Source organism: Ambystoma mexicanum, chromosome 9 (genome assembly GCF_040938575.1).
Source record: "Ambystoma mexicanum isolate Mex_15411 chromosome 9, UKY_AmexF1_1, whole genome shotgun sequence".
In the NCBI taxonomy this organism is placed as follows: Eukaryota; Metazoa; Chordata; class Amphibia; order Caudata; family Ambystomatidae; genus Ambystoma; species Ambystoma mexicanum.
In genome coordinates this window covers 971,077,589-971,098,758 of record NC_090931.1, presented here as the reverse complement: position 1 = coordinate 971,098,758, position 21,170 = coordinate 971,077,589, and the positions used below count along the sequence as shown (strand labels likewise).

General features: G+C 50.0%; 1 protein-coding gene across 2 annotated transcripts in view; it reads right to left on the bottom strand.

Moving 5' to 3' along the window:
• The window catches only part of GORASP2 (golgi reassembly stacking protein 2), a 547,667-nt gene that overhangs the window by 26,546 nt on the left and 499,951 nt on the right, over positions 1-21,170 (bottom strand). For both annotated transcript variants that reach the window (XM_069616189.1, XM_069616190.1), the window contains one exon: positions 19,007-19,117. In XM_069616189.1, coding sequence (XP_069472290.1) covers positions 19,007-19,117 — 111 coding nt within the window. The remainder of the gene's footprint in view (positions 1-19,006; positions 19,118-21,170) is intronic.

The window sequence follows — 21,170 nt, the reverse complement described above, 5'->3', positions numbered from 1 at the left end:
CCGCCAAGCGGTAACACTCCGAGATGGCCAAAATAATCCAGCGAGACAAAGTCGGTTTCGTCACAGCTTGCCCCAAACGCTTTCCAGCGTAACCAATAAAGAGTTGATCGTCCACTCTGACACGGGACATGCGTGAAACATAAAAGTTTAAAGCTCTCCTAGGATCAAGCCTATGGAGCCTCTCCTCTTCCTTACCAGGATGCGGAGGAGGATAGAATGCCGGAAGAACAACCTTCTGGGCCAAATGAAATTACGTCACTACCTTCGGAAGAAAAGAAGGACGAACTCTAAGGACAACCCTGTCCTTGTGAAATACAGTGAAGGGTGGCTTAACTGAAAGTGCCTGTAACTCACTCACTCTGCGAGCGGAAGTAGCCGCAACTAAAAACACAGTTTTCAGAGTTAACAGCCTCAAAGGGCAAGAATGTAAAGGCTCAAACGGAGCACCCATAAGAAACTTAAGAACAAGGTTTAAATCCCAACCGGGCACCAGGAAAGGTGACGGAGGGAACACATTAGTGAGCCCTTTCAGAAACTGTGAAATTAAAGGGATTTTAAAGTAAGAACACTCTTCAGACGAGCGCTTAAATATGGACAGCGCCGCCAGGTAACCTTTAATGGTACCCACTTGCAAGCCCCTGTGGGCCAAAGAAAGTAAAAAGGACAGAACCATGGGGATGTCACATGCAAAAGGATCCACATTCTGAACTCTGCACCAGTCGCAGAACTTACGCCAACGGTACAGAGACTTTGTTGCTGGCCTTCGGGCCGAAAGCAACACCTCCATCACGTCTTCAGGGAGGTCCCAATCCTTATACCTCAACCTTTCAGAAGCCAAGCGTGAAGGTTGAGGGATCTGACCTCTGGATGGAGAACCTGACCCCCCCTCCCGTGAGAGCAGATCGTCTCGGTAGGGAAGACGACGTGGAGGGCAGATGGACAAGTCGAGAAGGTCCGGGTACCACGTCCTCCGAGCCCACGCCGGAGCAATGAGGATCATCCGGGAACCGAACTTCCGTAACCTCCGCAGCACTTGCGGGATGACGGGGACTGGAGGAAACGCGTACAGCAGCGGGAATGACCACTCCACCACGAACGCGCCACCTAAGGCTCCTTTTGGAGGAAATTCCCGCGAGCAAAACCTTTCGCACTTCCGGTTGACACTGGAGGCGAAGAGATCCACTTGAGGGGCCCCCCAAAGGCCGAAGATCTCCAGGAGAATCTCCTGAGCCAACTCCCACTCGTGAGAGATCGCGCTCTGCCTGCTCAGAGCGTCCGCCGTCACGTTTTCGTCTCCGGCCAGATGAACTGCCGAGATCGAAACTTCCTGCTGGATGGCCCAGAACTCGAGCTGCATCGCCTCCCTGCACAGAGGAAGTGACCCTGCCCCCCCCTTTTTGTTGAGGTAGTGCATGGCCACTGTGTTGTCCGTCAGGATCAGGACACTCTTTCTTCGCACAGTCGGCAGAAAAGCCTTCAGGGCTAGCCTGACGGCCCTCAGCTCCAACAGATTGATATGGAGTCTGAACTCCGACAGGCCAACGACCGCTGACTGTCAGCCCGTTGGCATGAGCTCCCCATCCCGTGAGGGATGCATCCGTCACGATCGTCACCTCCGGCCAGGGAAGCCAAAATGGAGCCCCCTTCATCAAGTTGCCTTCGGCGGCCCACCACAGAAGGTCCCGGGCGACCGAGTGCGGCACCTGAACCGGGTCCGACATCCTGCCGGAGGACTGCGACCATTGCGTCTCGAGTGCCCACTGCAAAGATCTCATCCGCAGGCGAGCCTCTGGCACCAGAAGAATGCAGGATGCCATGAGGCCGAGCAACCTCAAGAACTCGAACGCTGGGAGCGTCTGGGCATGCTGAAACTTGTGCACCATCTGCTGAATGTGAAGAGCCCTCACCTGGGAAGTGTCAAGCACTGCTCCGATGTACTGGAGCCATTGTGTTGGCGTCAAATGGGACTTCTTTAAATTGAGGGAGAAGCCCAGCCTGTGAAGGGAGTGGCAGGTGATGGACAGATGATCCAGGACTTGCTCGGGAGAGCTCCTCCTGATCAACCAATCGTCCAGGTAGGGGTAGACGTGAATCCCCCCTTGCCTGAGATGCGCTGCCACCACCACCATGAGCTTGGTGAAAACCCTTGGGGGAACGGCAGGACCCGAAACTGAAAGTGCGAGTCACCAACCGCGAACCTCAGGTACTTCTTGTGCTTGGGATGGATCGGCACATGGAAGTAAGCATCCTTGAGGTCGAGTGACACCAACCAGTCCTGAAGCTGAAGGGCCTGGAGGACTTGAGAGAGAGTAACCATCTTGAACTTGTCCTTCCTGAGGAGTTTGTTCAAACCGCGCAAGTCCATGATGGGTCTCAATCCCCCGTCTTTCTTCGAAATCAAAAAATAAGGGGAATACCATCCCTTGTTCCTCTCCGCTACAGGCACCAGTTCTATGGTGCCTTTCTCCAGCAGGGCTTGAATTTCCTGCGCAAGGAGCGGATCCGGACTCTGCAAAGAGAGGTTCCCCGGTGGATTGTCGTGAGGCCTGTGCCGAAAGGGAAGACAGTAGCCGTAGGTTATGATCTCCAGAACCCACACATCTGAAGTAATGGCACGCCACTCTACAAGATGCTGCGCCAGCCTTCCCCCAACCGGCGAACCATGGGGCATGGCCTCATGACTGAGTGGTAGCGGCTGCGGCGTTACCTGAGGGCAAAGAGGCAACTGCCCGAGCGGCCTTGGCACCACGGGTACCCTGTCGTCCACCTCTGGTACCCCTGCGTTGGCCTCTTAGACTGCCAGCTCCTCTCGCTTTACTGAAGGACGAGTAATAGCGAAAGGAACCACCCCTCCATTGCTGTCCCCTAGGACGAAAAGGCAGAGGTTGGCGAACTGCAGCGCCCAACGACTTTGCTGCAGCTTTTGAGGTCTGCAACCTCTCAAGGCTCTCGTCAGCCTTGCTGCCAAAAAGGTGCTCACCGTCAAAGGGCATGTTGAGGAGCCGGGACTGCACATCAGGAGCAAACCCCGACTTCTGCAACCACGCAAACCTGCGTATCACGGTGCTCGCCGCCATGGACCTGCTGACGCATTCAGCCAAGTCCAAACCCGACTGAACAGACTCACACATGGCATCCTTACCATCCTGGACCATAGCAAGGAAACCATCCCGTTCGTCCCCTTCGGGAATATGTTCAGCCGCTAACGCAACACAGTTCCACAGAGTGTGTGTGAAACGAGACAAGGCACAAATGGAGTTGGCCGCCTGAAGCGCCATACCACCAGAAGAAAACACTTTCTTCGCCCAGCCATCAAAACATTTGTCGTCCCTATCAGGAGGGATGGTAGGGTACGACGCCTGCTTTGCCGGGGCCACCTGCACCACCAAACTCTCCGGAGTGGGTGCCTGGTCAAGTAGCAGGGGTCGCTACTGGCTGGACGGTATTTTCGCGACAAGGACCTGCCCACCGCCGGGAGACTCTCCGGAGCAGTCCAAGCCGCCGCCACCCTTCTCTGTAAAGCCATATGGAACGGCAGTACCGGGTCATTTGGGGGACCAACATCAAGGATGTCTGTGAGATCATCCTGCACAAACTCCCCCGGGGGAGCAGACCATCCCAAGTACTCAGAAACCCTAGCCATAAGGCACCGGTACGAGGAATCGGCATGAGAGCCATGCTCAGGCCTACAAAACTCCACCTCCGGAGAGGTGTCCAGTCCACTGGCATCATGCAGTGACTGCCTCAAATCATCACACTGACTATGGCCCGAGACAATTTCATCTGGAACCTGACTAGGAACCAGGCCATCAGAATCCTCATCCGCCTCTGAAATATATTCCAGGTGGCGAAAAGAAGGCACCCGAGAGTGCTTGCTCTTAACCAGAGCCTTCCTAGGGGGTTCCCCCGTGCCACGGGGTACCTCCGACACCCCGGCCTCGAAAGGTGTCGGGGGCACCGAGTGAATTGACGCCGGCGTCGAGAGAACAGGCATCGGCGCCGAGAGGATCGGCGTCGACGTCGAGTAAATCGGCGTCAACGTCAGATGCAGCGCCGCCAACATTGGCGGCGTCGACACAGTCCTCGAAGCCGGAGCTCAGAGCGTGTCCTTCGACGACCTGAGCGTCGACGGCTTCCTCAGAGCCGGAGCCTCGAGAAAGCCTGTCGATGCCCTCGACGCCTCAGACGTCGATGTCTTCTTCGAAGACATCACAGGTGCACACGGTCTCGAACGCGTCGAGGACCGGGACCTGGAACGGGTACGTCGAGAACGAGTACCCTTGTCCGAACGGGACCTCTCAAGTGACTCGTGCCGACCACTCTTGCGAGCGGTGTCTCTCGACCTCTCACGACCGACCCCACTCGGGGGCGCGGACGGCTTAGTACCCTGAGACTCAAGAATCGCCAGCATTTTCTTCCCGAAGGAAGCCCATTCCTCTGACGTCGCACGGCTGGTGGGGTAAGCGACGTGCCGGGCAGAGTCCTCCGAAGAGGACCTGGAAGACGACCGGTGCCGGCGCTTCCGAGAATGCCTCGAAGAGGCTGAGGAGTGGCGAGACCGACTCCTAGAAGGAGACCCACGAGACTTCCGACGATGACGCAGAGAGTCACCTCTCGAATCATCCGTCGAAAGCCCCGCAGACTTCGACTTCCGGGGCTTGGACACCCGACCTACCGACAACTTTTTCTTACGTTCGCGTAAGGCTTTGGACGTGAGCGACTGGCAGTCGATACAGTCATCCGTGTCGTGGGCCTCCCCGAGGCACCAGAAGGGCGTCGTGCGAGTCCGTCACCGACATCTTGGACCCACACTCCCTGCACTTCTTGAAGCCCAGACGCGGGGTCGAAAACGAAGTAGAAGACATCTTCACACGAAGGATATTCACAAAAACGAACAGTTTCGAAGAACCGAGAAGAAGAGAACTCCAAAGAATCGAGGCGTTAACCGAGATTCACGAAGCAACACGTTCGCAGAAAAAACGGAACCGAGGCTACGGGCGTCGTGCGTCCTACTTATCACATCGGATGACGTCGGACGAGGTCCTCGACGACGGCGCATCGACGCAGGACGCAGACGCCGAAAAAAGTTTCCGAAGCAGCACAGCTGTGGTGATTACATGTCATAGATATGGAATACGTCAGAGGACCCAATCCCCTCGAAATGGAGTTACAGGTAAGAAACTATTCCCTTCTCCAGCATTGGATCTTTCATGGATTCACATGCTTAGAATAGAATGCGCAGCAGTGAACTTGAAACAATGGGGGAGGTGTAAATGCAATCCAGCACCCACCCCATCCTGCCAAAGGCGAATCATGATCACATAAGATTCGAGATTAACAACCTGCCACCGTACTGCACCGAGCAATATTTATATAAGCCAAAAAAGGATACATAAAAACACACGCGTTTACCTCCATGCATATATTCGTACATATATCTATACATTATATATATATATATTTACACACACATACATATCCAAACCAGCACAGACCCTTCTCGAAGAGAAAGGGCTTACCTTATTGAAAGAGATGTCGCAAGACTGCTCGTCCCATTTGTATCTCGTCCGCATGCTGTCGTTCGAGGCAGTAGTGGCGGGTGAATGTATGGGGCACTGACCATGCTGCAGCCCTGCAAATGTCTGTCAGTGGAACCCCCGCCCACAACGCCATCAACGACAAAGTCGCCCTGGTCGAGTGAGCTCTCGGACGTCCTTGGAGCGGTTTTCCCGCTTTTGAGTGACAGAAGGCAATCGTCGACGAGACCCATCGGGCCAGTCCTTGTTTTGAAATTGCCTTCCCCTTTGCCAAAGGCCCATATGCAACGAAGAGTTGCTGCGTAGATCGAAGTGGTTGAGTTCGATGAAGGTAAAATTTTAGAGCTTTCTTGGCATCCAGGGTATGCAAGACCTTTTCCGCAGCTGATGAGGGAGTCGCGAAGATGGTGTGCAGGTCAATGGATGAATGTTTATGATAAGTCGTAGGAACTTTCGGGATGAAACGAGGACTCGTTGACAAGATCACTGTCTTTGAAAAATCTGGATATGGAGGGTCTATGACCAATGCCTGCAACTCTGAGATCCGTCTAGCCGATGTTATGGCTATTAGAAAAGCCACTTTCCGTGATAAAAACTTCCTCGACAACGTGGCCATTGGCTCAAAGGGTGGTTTCATTAACCCTGCAAGTACCGTGTTAATGTTCCACGTCAGTGGAAAATGCTTAACCGGGGGAAATGTCCAGAACAAACCTCTCATGAAGTGTTTCACTAACCTTTCACTAAATAAGGGCGTTGATTTCCTCCCTCTTGTGAATCTAGAGATGGCCGCCAGGTGAACCTTTAGAGATGAAAAAGACAAACCACTCTTCACCAAATGTAGTAAATACGGGAGAAGCTGTTCCGGAGTAACCCTCAGAGGTGCCACTCCTGCCTGTCCTTGGCACCACGCACAGAATCTCCTCCACTTACACCCGTAGGGCTTGTTGGTGGACGGGGCCCGCGCAGCCTGTAATATCTTCCGACAATCCGAGGGAATGTTCAAGGCACCAAATTCTGAAAAGTCAGGAGCCAAGCTGTGAGGTTGAGGCTGCTCGGGTTGTGATGCCACACCGTTCCTTCATCCCGGGACAAGAGGTTGGGCACCTTCGGGAACGTTATCGGGTGATCCGCTGACAGATGAAGCAGCTCGGAAAACTATGGTTGCCTCGGCCAACACGGCGCTATCAGGATGACTCGGCACATGTACCTGCGTATCCACTGCAGAGTTCTCCGTATAAGAGGGAACGGAGGGAAGGCATAGAGGAACTTGCCCGTCCACGGGAAGGAAAACGCTTCTCCCACCAAATCTTCTTGTGGCCACCTGCTGGCGTACATCTCACACTTCTTGTTCGCCTTCGTGGCGAAGAGATCCAGCGGAGGTCGCCCCCATTTTTCGAAGACCTTTGATAATTGATCGGTGTTTATTTCCCACTCGTGAATCTGGTCCATATTTCTGCTGAGCGAGTCCGCCTGCTCGTTCCTCACTCCTGGCAGGTGATGAGCTACATTGCTTCCTTAAGTAAAACATTGCTGTGGTGTTGTCCGTCAAAACTCACTGTGGATCCCCTGATGTGAGGCAGGAACGCCCTCAGGGCCCAGCGGACCGCTCTCAATTCCAGAACGTTGATGTGCAGGAGAGATTCCTTCCGAGACCAACGGCCTTGTGTCTGCAGAGTGCCCATGTGCGCTCCCCAGCCAGTTAGGGACGCGTCCGTCACCACCGTGAACCGGAACTCCGGCTCCTGTAGGGGTAACTCCTTTGGAAATATTCTGAACTGTCTTCCACCACCGAAGAGTTGATAGGAGCTCCTTGTCGTCGACAGTCAGCTTGTCTGACCAGAGGCCCTGAGCCTGCGTCCAACGATCCGCCAAAAACTGTTGCACTGGCCTCATGAAAAGGCGGCAGTTGGGCACCAGAGGAATGCAGGACGCCATAGCTCCCAGGATTGATGTATATTTTCTCACCGACAGCCTGGAATTCATTTTCAACTGACCTGCCAATCGACTGAGCCTGGTGATCCTGTCGAGGGATGGTCTGACTACCCCCAACTAGGTCTCGAACTGTGCACCCAGAAACACCAAGCTTTTGGACGGCGTTAACAAGGATGTTTCGAAGTTTATCGCAAACCCCAATCGTTGCAAGAGGCTCATGGTGTCCTGTAGACTCTTGTGCGTCGACGTCGGGGAGGACCCCCTCACCAACCAGTCGTCGAGATACGGGTAAACATGGTGGCCTTGCCTTCTCAGCCAGGCTGCCACCGGAGCCAGGCATTTTGTGAACGTTCTGGGGGACTATTTCAGTCCAAAAGGGAGAACTGTGAACTGGTAGTGAGTCCGCCCTACCACAAACCTTGGGTACTTCTTGTGTCGCCGACACATCGGTATGTGGAAGTACGCGTCCTGCAGGTCCAGAGATGCCAGAAAATCCCCTTCTTGAACTGACCTGATCACCTCCTGGAGCGTGAGCATCTTGAACTTTGTTTTTCAACGACTTGTTTAGTTCACGCAGATCTAGGATGGGACGCCACTTTCCATTTGGCTTTTTCACCACAAAGTATCGGGAATAAACCCCTTGACCCCTTTGTGACAACGGGACCAGTTCTATAGCCCCTTTTTGTAGCATAAGTGCTACTTCCTGCAGCAACACGCTCAGCTGGGAATGAGCTACACACGCCGGTGGAATATGCGGAGGGTTGCTCTTGAATTGCAGGGAATGTCTGTATTTTACAGTGTCCAACACCCATTGATCTGTTATTAGCTCCCATTCGTTGATGTAACATGATACTCTGCCCCCCAGAACTTTCCGATGCCCGTCATTGCTGGTCCTTGCTCTGTTTATCCCTCGTCGACGACGACGAGTAACCTGCTCTCTTGTTGGGGGCTTGGTAGTCCCGGAGACGTTTAGCTGCTTGCAAAGCTCGCCTGTATCCCCGAGAGGAATATGCTGGCCTACCGAAGGGTCGGTCCCTCGATGAAAATCTGGAATTCCCCGATGCTCCTCTGAAGGGACAAAAAGACCGGAAACCCCGACCACTCTGGAGGGCCCCCAAGGAATGCGCCGTGTCCGAGTCCTCCTTCATGCCCTTCAGGGCTTCGTCGACCTTCTCGCCGAAGAGGAGGTCTCCTTCAAAAGGCATATCCAGTACCTTGTACTGCACCTTTGGTCAGAAGTCGGTGCATTTCAGCCATGCCTGTCGTCGGAGAACTACGCCATTGTTCACTTGCTTAAACCCCGACTCTGCAAGGTCTACTGCGATGTTAATGGCATGATTTGAAGCCTCCTCACCTTCCCTGACCAGCAACATAGCTGTTTTACGATGTTCATCTGGAAGGTGTTCGAGTATAGGTGCCAACCGATGCCACATCTCCCTGTCATATCTAGCAACTATGGCGAGAGAATTGGCTGCCTTCCGACCGACAGGACTTTTTTGCGAAACGCATCCTGGCGTCTAGCATCACTTTCCGGGGGGGGGGTCGTACACTTGTGTTGAGCCCTTGCCTTTCTCGCCGCTGCCGCCGATACCACAGAGTCAGGTGTTGGTTGTGAGGAAAGGCACTTGGGAGTAGAGTCCGGGGCTTTGAATTTTTTCTCTAGGCGACCCTTCATCGCTGGCTCTGAGAAAGGGAGACGCATGGTTTGAAGACTTTTCTTCCACACATGATCCAGGATGGGCACTGAAAACACTGACCATCTCCTTTGACCCATGTGGTCGAAAAGAAAACAGTCCTTTTCTTCTTCTTGGGCCAGCCCGAATTCCGTGCAAGCCCTGGCCATCATGTTGTGAAATTACCCGATATCGTCTGGGGGAGACGGCTGAGGCGGGCTCCTCGGGGTTTCCAATTCTGCATCGGACTCCCAGGTCAGATCCCTGGAGGGGGAAAGGGAGACCACCGACGACGCTCTGCTGCCTGATTCCGAATCCAACAGTTCCCCTTCCTCGCGGCGTGGGGCCGAGAGACTTGCTTCCGGAGGCCCTGCCGCGGGGGTTGAAGGTGGAGGGCGGCGAGACGGGCCCGGGTCGTCGATGACCAACCTGGCCGGAGTTGTTCGAGACAGTCTGCCATCCAGTGTCCTCAGCAGCGTTTGCAGCGTGGACAAGACCTCCAATGATAAAAACGATTGCGGATTGAGCAGGGGGGCAGAACCCGGAATGCTCCCGGAGAAAGGTGTGGTAACTTGTAACCCCAGGTCTGCAGGGGCAGCTATCCTTTCGCCCTCGTCTCCTGAGAACACCGACAAGGCCTCCTGCTGTAGAAGTGTGTCCGGCAAAATTGGGTCGTAGACCTCTGGACGCCAGGCCTCTTGCGGGATATCCGTCGACGAAGCATTAGTTGGCTCCATCGTTGACGGTTGATGTCAACTGCGTCAGCGGCAGAGAAGTAGTTGACGACTGCCCAACCGTCGATGACTGTGGTGGTCGCGCAGGCTTATGCGTTGCTCCCGCCTTTTCTGAACTCGACCTGCGTTTCTCTGTCTCTCGACTCGAGGTCGATCTATGACGATCGCCCGAGGAGGATTTAGATTTGTCTTTATCTTTCCTCGCTGAAGATGAGGACGAAGAGGCCTTCTTCGAAGAAGAGTCCCTGGAATGGCCTACCGACGGTTCCTTGTCCACCGGTCTCGATTTCTTTACCGGGGGTTCGTATGACGATGAGCGGCGCGGGGCCCCTGAAGATTTTGACACCGAGGCCGCGCTGCGTGTGGAGCCCAGTTCCGAAGGCGGGTATGCTCCCGCTCCGTCGTTCAACCATGCGACAAGTCTGCGACTCCGATCCTTAAGAGTCTTCTGGGAGAAGCCCTTACATATGTCGCACTTGTCAGCCGAGAGATGAGGGTGCGGACAGTAAATGCAGTCCATATGTCCGTCCCCCTCGTAGACCTTCTTTAGTCCGCACGTAGCGCACGAGCGGAACAGTGCTTTTCCCGACATTAGGAGAAAAAACCGCAACAGCACAACCTGGGGCGGGGCATTTATACCACTACGTCCTAGTGGGGCGTGCGTGCGCGGCCCAAAAACGACAGATAGGACACAAAAGTGTCAAACGTTTTCCTATGGGAAAAGGCTTTATAAGCTTACTGAGGGTTCCCAGTCTGTCGACGGGGAATATTCTAAGCATGTGAATCCATGAAAGATCCAATGCTGGAGAATGGTAAGGAGACCCCCCTGCCATCAGAGACACTGGAGCCAGCATAACTGTGGTTGATGAATGTTTTTTCAAGTTAGAGGATGTTGCTAAGGCAACCAAACACCTAACCAAGTTAGGTGAAGGCCCTGTGCAAATGGTTCCCCAGTTACCAGCTCTCATCCAGTGCAATGACATGCCTGTCAGAATACCTGTAAGTGTGCAAAATAACGTACCTGTGAGAATCCTGTTGGGTAATGACCTTAAAACTCTTGGAGTTGTGTCTAGTACCCCCAGGCCTCCCAGTAAAAGGAAGCAGGAGCTCACAAGGTCTGCTAGGGAGAGAACCTTGAGAGGCTCTCCTGGGGACATGATAGAAGAAACTATCACCCCAAGCCCACAGGACTGATTTACTGCTATTGCAAGACCAAATTAGACAAAGGGGAAACCCAAGTCTACCAGCAAGAAAACAGCAAGCACCCCTGTGCCCACCGGGACATCACCAAGACTGTCCAAAGTCAAACCTGTGACTCCTCCACCAGCTGAGGCTGAGCGTGAGGTTCAACCAACCCTGTATGGTTACACCAGATACTGAGGACTCCGATCTGGAAGAGGACCTTACTCTGGTTGGAGATCTTGACCCTGTTGAACATCCTGAGCTGGCAGAAGGTGGGCCCAACAGGGCAGACTTCAGCGGAGGACAAAGAGTGTCCTACTCTTGATGGTCGTCACCTTCAGACAGCTTCTCAGCTCAATGGGGAAGAGCCTGGGAAGTATAGGTTGCACTGGGAAGATGGCCTCTTCTACAGTGAACCGACTGAGTTAACCCCTGGGGACTGCAAAAGACTTGTAGTACCCCTAGTGAACCGACTCCAGTTCCAACAGTTAGCCCATGAGATGCCTTTGGCTGGTCACCTAAGTTTGAAAAAGACCAAGGAAAGGGTCTCTCTTTACTTCTACTGGCCTAAGATGGATTCAGAAGTAGACAAGTTCTGTAGGAGCCTTCACACTTGCCAAACCTCTGCCAAGAGTGGAGCCAAGAATGTGGCACCCCTGGTGCCTCTCCCAGTGGTGGGAGTCCCTTTTGAGAGGGTTGGGATTGACATTGTTGGTCCTCTTGACCCTCCCACGTCTTCGGGAAACAGTCATCCTTGTCGTAGCAGACCATGCTACTAGGTATCCTGAAGCAATACCTATGAGGACTGTTACGGCTCCGGCTAAGGCCCTACTTGGTATTTTTACCAGAGTAGGTTTTACTAAGGAAGTGATATCTGACGGGGATCACATTTTATGTCCCACTACATGCAAGCCATGTAGACAACCTGTGGAGTCACTTACAAGTTCTCTACTGCCAACCACCAACAAACCAATGGGTTGGTGGAGAGGTTTAACATAACAATGAAGAGCATGATAGGTGCTTTAGAAAAACCCCTTTAAAGAAAGTGAGACCTTCTACTGCCATGCCTTCTCTTTGCATATATAGAAGTCCCCCAGGAGGGAGTAGGTTATAGTCCCTTTGAACTTCTCTATGGCCATCCAGTCAGAGGTCCATTGGCCCTGATTAAGGAGGGGTTGCAGAGTGCTCCTTCCCCCAAGCCAGTCAGAGTGACTGACTATGTGATAGGTCTCTGGAGGAGAATGTCACACATGATGGCAGAAGCAAGTGAGAACTTGAGGGCTGGTCAAGCTCTGGTCAAACATTGGCATGACCAGAAGGCTAACATGGTTGAGTTTACTCAAGACCAGCTTGTTCTTGTTATGGTGCGTAGAGAGCCTTACAGGACAAATGGATAGGATCCTTCAAAGTTGTGGGTAAACCTGGAGAGGTGAACTATCTGGTGGATTTAGGCAATCTTAAGGAGGCTCCCAGAGTCTTTCACACCAACCGTTTGAAGGCTTATGTCTCTAGACCCGAGATAGGAGCTTTGCTTCTAGCTTGAGCTCAAACGAAGGAGAGTGAACCTCTGCCTGACCTCCTCAGAGGCTTATCTTTAGATGAGAAAGTGGAAGGAGTTAATCTCTCTTCCAGTCTCACATCAGAACAGCAGGAAGAGTGCAACTTACTGTTAAATCAGTTTGCCTCCCTGTTCTCACTTTCACCAGGCTTGACCCCTTGGGACCAGCATGATATCCTCACTGGTGACTGTTTGCCTGTAAAAAGCAGGGGGTACAGAATGTCAGACAATGTCCAAACCCACATAAGGAATGAGGTCAACAAGATGCTTGATCTCAGGGTTATAAAACCCTCTACTAGTCCATGGTCTAGCCCAGTTGTGCTTGTACCAGAGGCAGGATCCAAAGAGTTGAGATTCTGCATTGACTATAGAGCTCTAAATGCAGTCACAAAGACTGATGCCCATCCTTTACCTAGGACAGATGAGTTAGTGTATAAACTTGGTGCAGCGAAGTACCTCAGCACATTTGACCTAACGTCAGGCTATTGGCAAATAGCCGTGACAGACCATGCCAAGGAGAAAATTGCATTCTCCACCCCAGCAGGCCTCTACCAGTTTAAGGTAATGCCTTTTGGACTAAAGAATGCACCTGCTACATTTCAGAAGATGGTCAATCAAGTTCTGAACGGGATGGAGGACTTCTGCATGGCATACATGGAAAGAACATATTGATCACCTAGGGTATGTTTTGCAGGCTCTTGAGCAGGCCAATCTGACCATAAAGGCAAGTAAATGCCAAATTGGTCAGAGCAAAGTGGTCTACCTTGGACATGAGGTAGGAGGAGGTGAAATAAGGTCATTGCCTTGCAAAGTACAAACTGTACAAAACTGGGCCACCCCTGCTTCTCAAACCCAAGTGAGAGCCTTTCTAGGTCTCACAGGGTACTATAGGAACTTCATAGAGAACTATGGGTCCATAGTTTCTCCATTGAATGTCATCTCCTCTCCAAAATTCCCTAAAAAGGTCAGATGGAATGAGGAGTGTACTCAAGCTTTTGAAGGCCTGAAGAAAGCCCTCTGTCAAGCTCCAGTCCTAAGAGCTCCTGACTACCACCAACCCTTCATTGTACAAACTGATGCTTCTGATATAGGTATAGGTGCAGTCCTTAGTCAACTGGATGAGAACGGTAGGGAACATCCCATTTGTTTCATCAGCAGGAATTTAAAGGATCCTGAGACAAGGTGGGCAACAATAGAACGTGAATGTTTTGCTATTGTGTGGTAACTGAAGAAGTTTAGACCATACTTGTATTGATCTACTTTCATTATTCAGACTGACCGCCAAACCTTGAGATGGCTGATGCAAATGAAAGGGGAAAACCCTAAACTACTAAGATGGTCAATCTGCCAGCAAGGGTTTGATTTTACCATTGAGCACAGAGCAGGAAGTCACCACCAAAATGCTTATGGTCTCTCTAGGATGTTTATAACCGACTAGAGGTATGAGATCCACCCAAGAGTGGATTAAATCCTCCTGTCCCTTAGTCTGGGGGCTGGGGGGGGGGGGCGAGTGTTAGGGAGAATTATCATTTATGGCTAATTTCCCTCACCTAGTGAGTCCCTCAGCAGCTTTGCTGGATTTCTGGGGTTTATTTTTTCCACCTGGTAAGAGTGTGAGCCCTTTTTTCCACTCTTACATGTGTTTTGCCATGTGTATTTCTACTATTTGTGTGATCTTCGGCTCTGGAGCTACACCAATCCATGAGCCCCACTTTTTTGTGTGTTACACAGCACCTTCCGTGCAGTGACACAGGGTGGTCTTTGAGACTTCACTCTGACTCCATTTTTTCTGGGGCTGACTACTGTCCCCCAGAAACACGTAAAGTTGCCATTTACTTTATGTAGTCATTTAGAACTACAGACCCAGTACACCCCATCTTACATGGAGTATTGGAAAGTGTAAGTTCCTATCCCTTTTTGTCTGTACTTCTCTGAGATTTATTTTGCTCTCTTAACACTAAGACTTGGCTGGTGGCAGTGGTATCTTTCCTAACTTTTCTACTGTGATTATACTATATAAGCGTGGTACTGTTTTAGGCTATTGAATTAGCTTTGAACTTAAACCCGCCTGACCAAATACTTTTTATTTTGGCTCCGGTCGGGATTTATCGCCATTTCATTTTGTTAAAATCCTTCTCGTGTTTTACTTTGCGCTGCAAACCAGGTTTGCCTTCTTTGTTCGCCAACCTTTGGCGGGCTTCTGTCCAGAAGCCCTCCTTTGGCATCTGGGTGTCTAGGTGGGCTGAGTGTGAGGGAGGCATTTAGTCAACCCCTGCACAGGGTCTCCTTGAAAACCCAAGTCGCACTTTATGCCGATTGGCAGAGGTGGTTGTCCGGGCCGGACAACCCCCCTGCTGAGTGATTGACAGCCAGGCTGTGTGAATGGGGGATTTTGGCATAAAAGGCAGGACTCTTGGGCTGGAAGTCAGAGTCGCCACTGGAACTGAAAAGAACCGAAGAGAAGCGGAGAAGAAGACGGCTGCTGCAACTCCCAAGTCTCGGTAAAGCCCTGCTGCAGTCCTGAGCTATCTACCCTTCAACGACAAGAGAAGATCCAGTCCTGAGTCTTCTTCCCTTGAGCCTCGTGGGATCAACCAGCTCACCTTCCACAGCCAGAGGATCCTCCTCTTGGTCGAGATCGCTGCACACAGCTGGTGGTCCGGATAGCCATCTGAAGAGCCTCTCCTGTTTTAAAGGAGCGCACCTTTTATTCACTGTTGCTTCGCTGCTGCTGGCCTCATCCCTGGGTAGTGCAGATCGCTCCAGACGTCGTCTTCCTTGTCCACACGACTGAAGCTCCAGGAACCGTGAGTCTGCAGGAACTACCAGGAACAACTGCCGTAGCACCAGCTTTTCTTCAAACAAATAAGGTACTGTGTCCAATTTCGAGGAATTGGGGTGAACCCTTTCTCCTCACCCAAGGCTTGCCCTTGTCTTCCTTCCCTCTTATAACTTTTGCTTCCCTTGTGACGATATCCAAATATTCCTGGCATTCTCGAATTGTGAACTGTTCTAACCTTGTGATCCTCGACAACAGGACCCTGTACCATTTGACACTGGCGCAGGCCTTTTGACTTATCTACGTTTTAGAAAGTGTCCTCGGATTCTAGCTGTCTTGACAAAAGTATTGCCTGTGATTTTACTCCCTATTCTCTTGTGTTAATTCATGTGCTAAGTGTGTTTGACTACGGTAACATTTCTTCTCGTGGGTACGCCTTTCTTTGTAAGACCGAACTGTCATTGCTGTCAAAAAGTGATCGCGTAGTAACCCACTTTAACGTCTGTTTCACAACACTGGTCTGTCAAATCCAAAGGTACTTACCTTGAATTGTTCTGAACAAGGGGAATTGGTTGTGTGTAGTATATTTGAAGTGTGGTTTAAATTTAATAGAAGTGAAGTGTTTTGTGAACAGATGGTCTAAAAATAAATGTACTTTTACTTTTTAACCAGAAACCTTGAGTTAGTGTTTGCTTGAGTCACAGTAATTGTAGTCCTTTGTGTAATCTCTACTACTGCTCATTTGCTCTTGAGATAAGTCTGGCTGCTCTGCTACTGCTACCACTCTAACTGTGCAATACAGGCTTGTACCAAAGGTGAAATTGTACTACCACTTGTGGTCTTAATCGCGTGTAGTGGTCCCTAAGGGCACTGGACAGGATTCTGCCTAACGGATGACACGGATGGAGTGGACGACTTGGATGGAATTGATGGCACGGAAAGAGCGGATGGTCCAGACGAATGGATGACACGGATAGAGTGGAAGGTACGGATGGAATAGATGGCACGGATGAAGTGGATATTTACCAGTATGTCGCTTTGTATGTCCCCACTGTCCTGTCCACATGCCTTGCATCTGATGCCTCTACAGATAACCACCATATCCCACCACTATTCTTACTCTCTACTATACATCCATCATTCAACTAGAACACAGCTATACCCTGGATATTTCGGCCTCACTGTTCACTTACGAATACGACCCCATGAAGCCCTCATCACCCTAATAAAACGCAACTAGCTGAGCACATTCCAGCCTAGATGTTCACATAGGCGTTCCTCAGGCCTAACACAGCGCGAACCCAGTCTGAGTGTCCACCCACCTGACTGCACACATCCAACTGACTTCTCCAGCACCAAACCTATCGCTAGAATGCAGCTCTCATCCAACAACCACACCAGCAGCGCACATAACCGGTGCACCCATGCACCATCTCTCTCAACTGACTTGAACCAAGGGCGTTCAATCAACCAGTGCTTTGAGGTCATACCAATGATATACAAGGCGCTATATAAACGGCAAGTAACGTAATATAACTATAACTAATATATATATATATATATCTGTATGTCGCTAGGTATGACCCCACCGTCCTGCTCACGTGCCTGGTCTCAGGCGCTTTTACTGTAAACCACCACATCACACCACTACGCTTACTCTCTACTATACACCATCATTCAACTAGAGCACAGCTATACCCCTGATAATTCGGCCTAGCTGTTCACATACAAATATGACACCATGAACACCTCTTCACCCTAATAAAACGCAGCTAGCTGAGCACATTCCATCCTGCTGTTCACATAGGCGTTCATCAGGCCTAACACAGCCAGAACCCAGTCTGGGTGTCCATCCACCAGATTGAACACATCCAACTGATATTCTCAGCACCACACCTATCGCTAGGAAGCAGCTATCATCCAACAACCACACCAGCTGCACACATATCTGGTGCACCCACGCACCATACAACACTCTATCTACTGACCCGAACTACGGTTCCTGAGGGCGTTCAACCTACCAATGCTTTGAGGTCATACCAATGATATATTAGGCGCTATATAAATGTCAAGTAACATAACATAACTAATAAGGAGATGCTAACTCTGGGTGCGACAAGATGTACCTTAACTCTAACAATGTTTACGGTGGCGAACTGGCCCAATATGAATGAAATCTAATAATTGGCAGTCAAACAGCATAATACTGACATGTATTTCACATACCCAGATACACACAGTACAATGTTCAATGCTAACGTTATATTAGGCATATCTATGTCTTGCCCTTTAAAGAAAGTTCTGGGTAGGAAAATATGCTGCTACGTTTATGCCATGTTTTAGATGAGATTCAAATACAAGTACCATGTGTCTCCTATGGACTATGACATTCCTGTAAAAGACTTTGAAATGCCCCGATTGCATAGCCTAACGGTTAACTTTCATAGCTGTTGTAATGGTAACAGGAAAAGTCACATTCCAAGAGACCACCTTCAAATTGCAGTCGTGCACAGGCTCAAAGAAAGGCTCCAACAAATTTCTCCGGAACAGTAGTGTGTAACAAAAGATCTGGTGTGAGGTGTTCCCACTGGTGTTAATGATGGGAGACTACATTGAAGTGTGGAAGTGCACTCTCAATGTAGAGGGAGCAGACAATGTAAAGTAATCCAGTTCTTCTTGACCAATGAAGAAAACTACTTTGGTTTGTAAAGTGTTGACAATTGCCTGGTCTTTTAAGCTTTGACTTCATGGGAAGGTCTATATGAGGAACATGAGACAAAAGCAAAATATTTATGACCAAATTATAGGACTTACTAATAGAGTGTGACACGCTTCGTTAGTTGTGGAGGTTGGGCAGTGGAAGAGCAGAAAGAAGCCCCTCCATCAAATGTTAGATTTAACGCTTTGGCTCTTGGTCACATATTTGCACCCGGATATCAGTCCAATAAGGTCTATGCTGTTCTTCGGCATAGAAAGAAGGTGGATGCCTAAAGGATCCCTGCGGCATTCTGGCCCAAAAAATAAAGAATTGAGAATATGGCAGTCCCTTAGGGGCAAGATGCATACTCTGCAAGTATCAGTTTCTGAAAACTGTCAGTTCTCCCTGATAAAAAGCTTGAGAGGCAGTGGTGAACAACCAGGGCTGAGGGAGAAGATATTTCTTTAAATTTAAGAGCGACAATGCAAAATTACCCATCAAAAAAGCAAGGGAACAAGCAAAAGCACCCCAGAAATGTAAAAACATGCAGGAGGCAGCTCCAGGCAAAGTGCCCATAGACATAATAAGTATGACTGGGCAAGGTAGATGTAGCCATGTGTTTAGGGATTTTGCACCCATATGGATACAAAAGTTCAGGGCTCACTAAAAGTCCTTAACATGACAGTTTATGTGCAATATATGCAAGTGCTTTTAGAAACGTGTCTGGGGCCTCATGCATGCAACAAACAGGTTGGGAAAGGGGGAGAAAAGGACAGTCACACGTCTACACAAACAATCTTTAACGCAAGATCAATCCTTTGACTACAACAATGAATGTGTTGCAATTATGAATAGATGCAAACTGATACCACTGTGCTATAGATATACAAAGGCTTAATTGTGCAGGACTTACCAGGATTTACAAAATCCTGTAAACCAGAACCTTGAATGAAATGTGGAGCAGGCATGTTCAGGTTATGCAGCTTAGTTACATCGGGTAATCCAGAAGATAATGGCAACAAACCTAGAGGTTGTCAGAGGCAAAACAAACAATCAATGAAATAAGCACATGATGCAAATTTCACAACATCCAATGGCTATCCTGTAGAATGCAAACATTCTATTTTCTCCTACCACTACCAGCTCTACCACTACAAATTCTCCCCCTTGGATAATAAAAGGATCCCACTAATTTCTAAAATGGCACCAATAGTTCAGTTTACATTATAATTCTACGTCAAGACAGGAGCTGAGCACGATACTTCTTTCTTGAAAGGAGATGCTCAAACAGCCAGACTTAAGCAAACAAATCTTTGCAAATAACTCCAGAACTTTGCTGAAATCACTCAACTTTAACTAAACCCAAACGACATAAGCCAAGAAACTCTGGCATCTGTAGTCCGAACCCAAGTAATCAGTGGACTCTCCCTGCACAATTAGTAACTGCCAGCCCCCCTCCTTTCCTTATCCACAGTGGTACTCTTTTTTTAGCTGCTCGAACAGCACATAACTACTTTTCCTTACCTTTGATTTATGCACTTTTATTCTCATTGCGATTGATGTAGATTTCGTGAGATTGTGGGCATTCGTGGGAACATTCCAGCGCGGCATAAGCCGACTGCAAGTCACCCCCCTGGCGCCTTTCCTTCAGGGTTTCTTTCTTCCCCAGTGTTAAGGCAGTTTTTGTACCACCCTCTGTTGAGGATCCTACAGCAGCTTACCCTAAGGTGAAGGCTAAAAACACCAGTCAAGCCTTCACCTTAGGGTCAACCCCGAAAATATGTGTGTAACGTCTTTATAGCGACAAGGCTCAACTCTCAGGTAGGGGTAGTAGGTTGACCCAGAGGTACTATTTGTCCACATATACATAAATATCAGTTCAAATAAGTATTTCAGTCATAATACATAGTATTACAAAGTAAACAAGTATATTTAAAACGGTTATCCCCAATCTCTATATGTGGACCCTATGCCAAGGGCAAGCATCCAACATCAAGGAGGACCAGGATACTATATAACCCAACAAGCTAAGTACCGAGTAGCATGTACAACTAAGTGCAGTGTCCTAAAGTCTTAGGGAGAATTCTCAGAAATTAGCTAATTCCTCTCTACCTTAGAGACCCCCCCAACACTTTTGCTCGACTCTAGGACTTTTTAATTTTTAACCTGGAGAGAGTGAGACCGCAACTGCAGTAAAGCACCCATGGGTGCCCATTTAGTCAAAATGGCCCCGGTATTCTTTTTTCGCCATTTCCTGCTGGAAAGGTCCTTCTTGAGATTCACTCTGCGCGCCAAACCAGGTTTGGTCTCTTTGTTCACTTTGTCTTTGGCCGGATTCACGAGTGAAGCCCGCCTCTGGCTCCAGTATGTCTGGCAGAGGCAGGAACTGAGGGAAGGAGGGAGGTGCTCGAAACTCCCTGTGCTTAATCCCCTTGGTTACAGGAATGTACCCAAAGGTGATTGGGAGGCTGGCTGTCCGGCAAGGACAGGCACCCTGCTGTGCAATTGACAGCTAGGCATGAATGGATGGGAGAAACCCTCATAAAAGGCGAGGCTTTTTGGCTTGGAAGGCAGAGTCGACCACTCTACGAAGGAATCTGAAGAACTTGGAAGAGGCGCTTGTGGCAACTCCTAGACCGTTGGTTTGCCCGATGAAGCCCTGCTGCTGTGCTGAAGCTATTAAATTCACCTCGACTTGAGAAGCCTTGCAAGGACGACTTCTCCCCTTGAGTTGGTGGGACCAATCAGAGTCTCAGTACAGTCTCGGAGGGGGCTGTACTACCACTGCTGCTGGAACCGAAGTGTCAGGGAGAGAAACATCAAACTGAGTGCATCACTTTTAAGTTGGACCTGAGCTAGTGGAAGATCCTCCGGACTCCCAGTAAGCAGGAATGATCAAGCCTGAGCCACCTCAGAGTGCTGGACCCCAGATGCGAGGAAAGTCCGGAGTGGTATCCGAGAGTCCGCAGTGGTGCTATTTGCTGAGACGTAAGGAGCTGAAACCGTGAAGTGCCGCTGAATAGAAGTTTGTCCTTTTCTGCTGCTGACCGTCCCATTGCAGTGCATGAGTCCCCAGG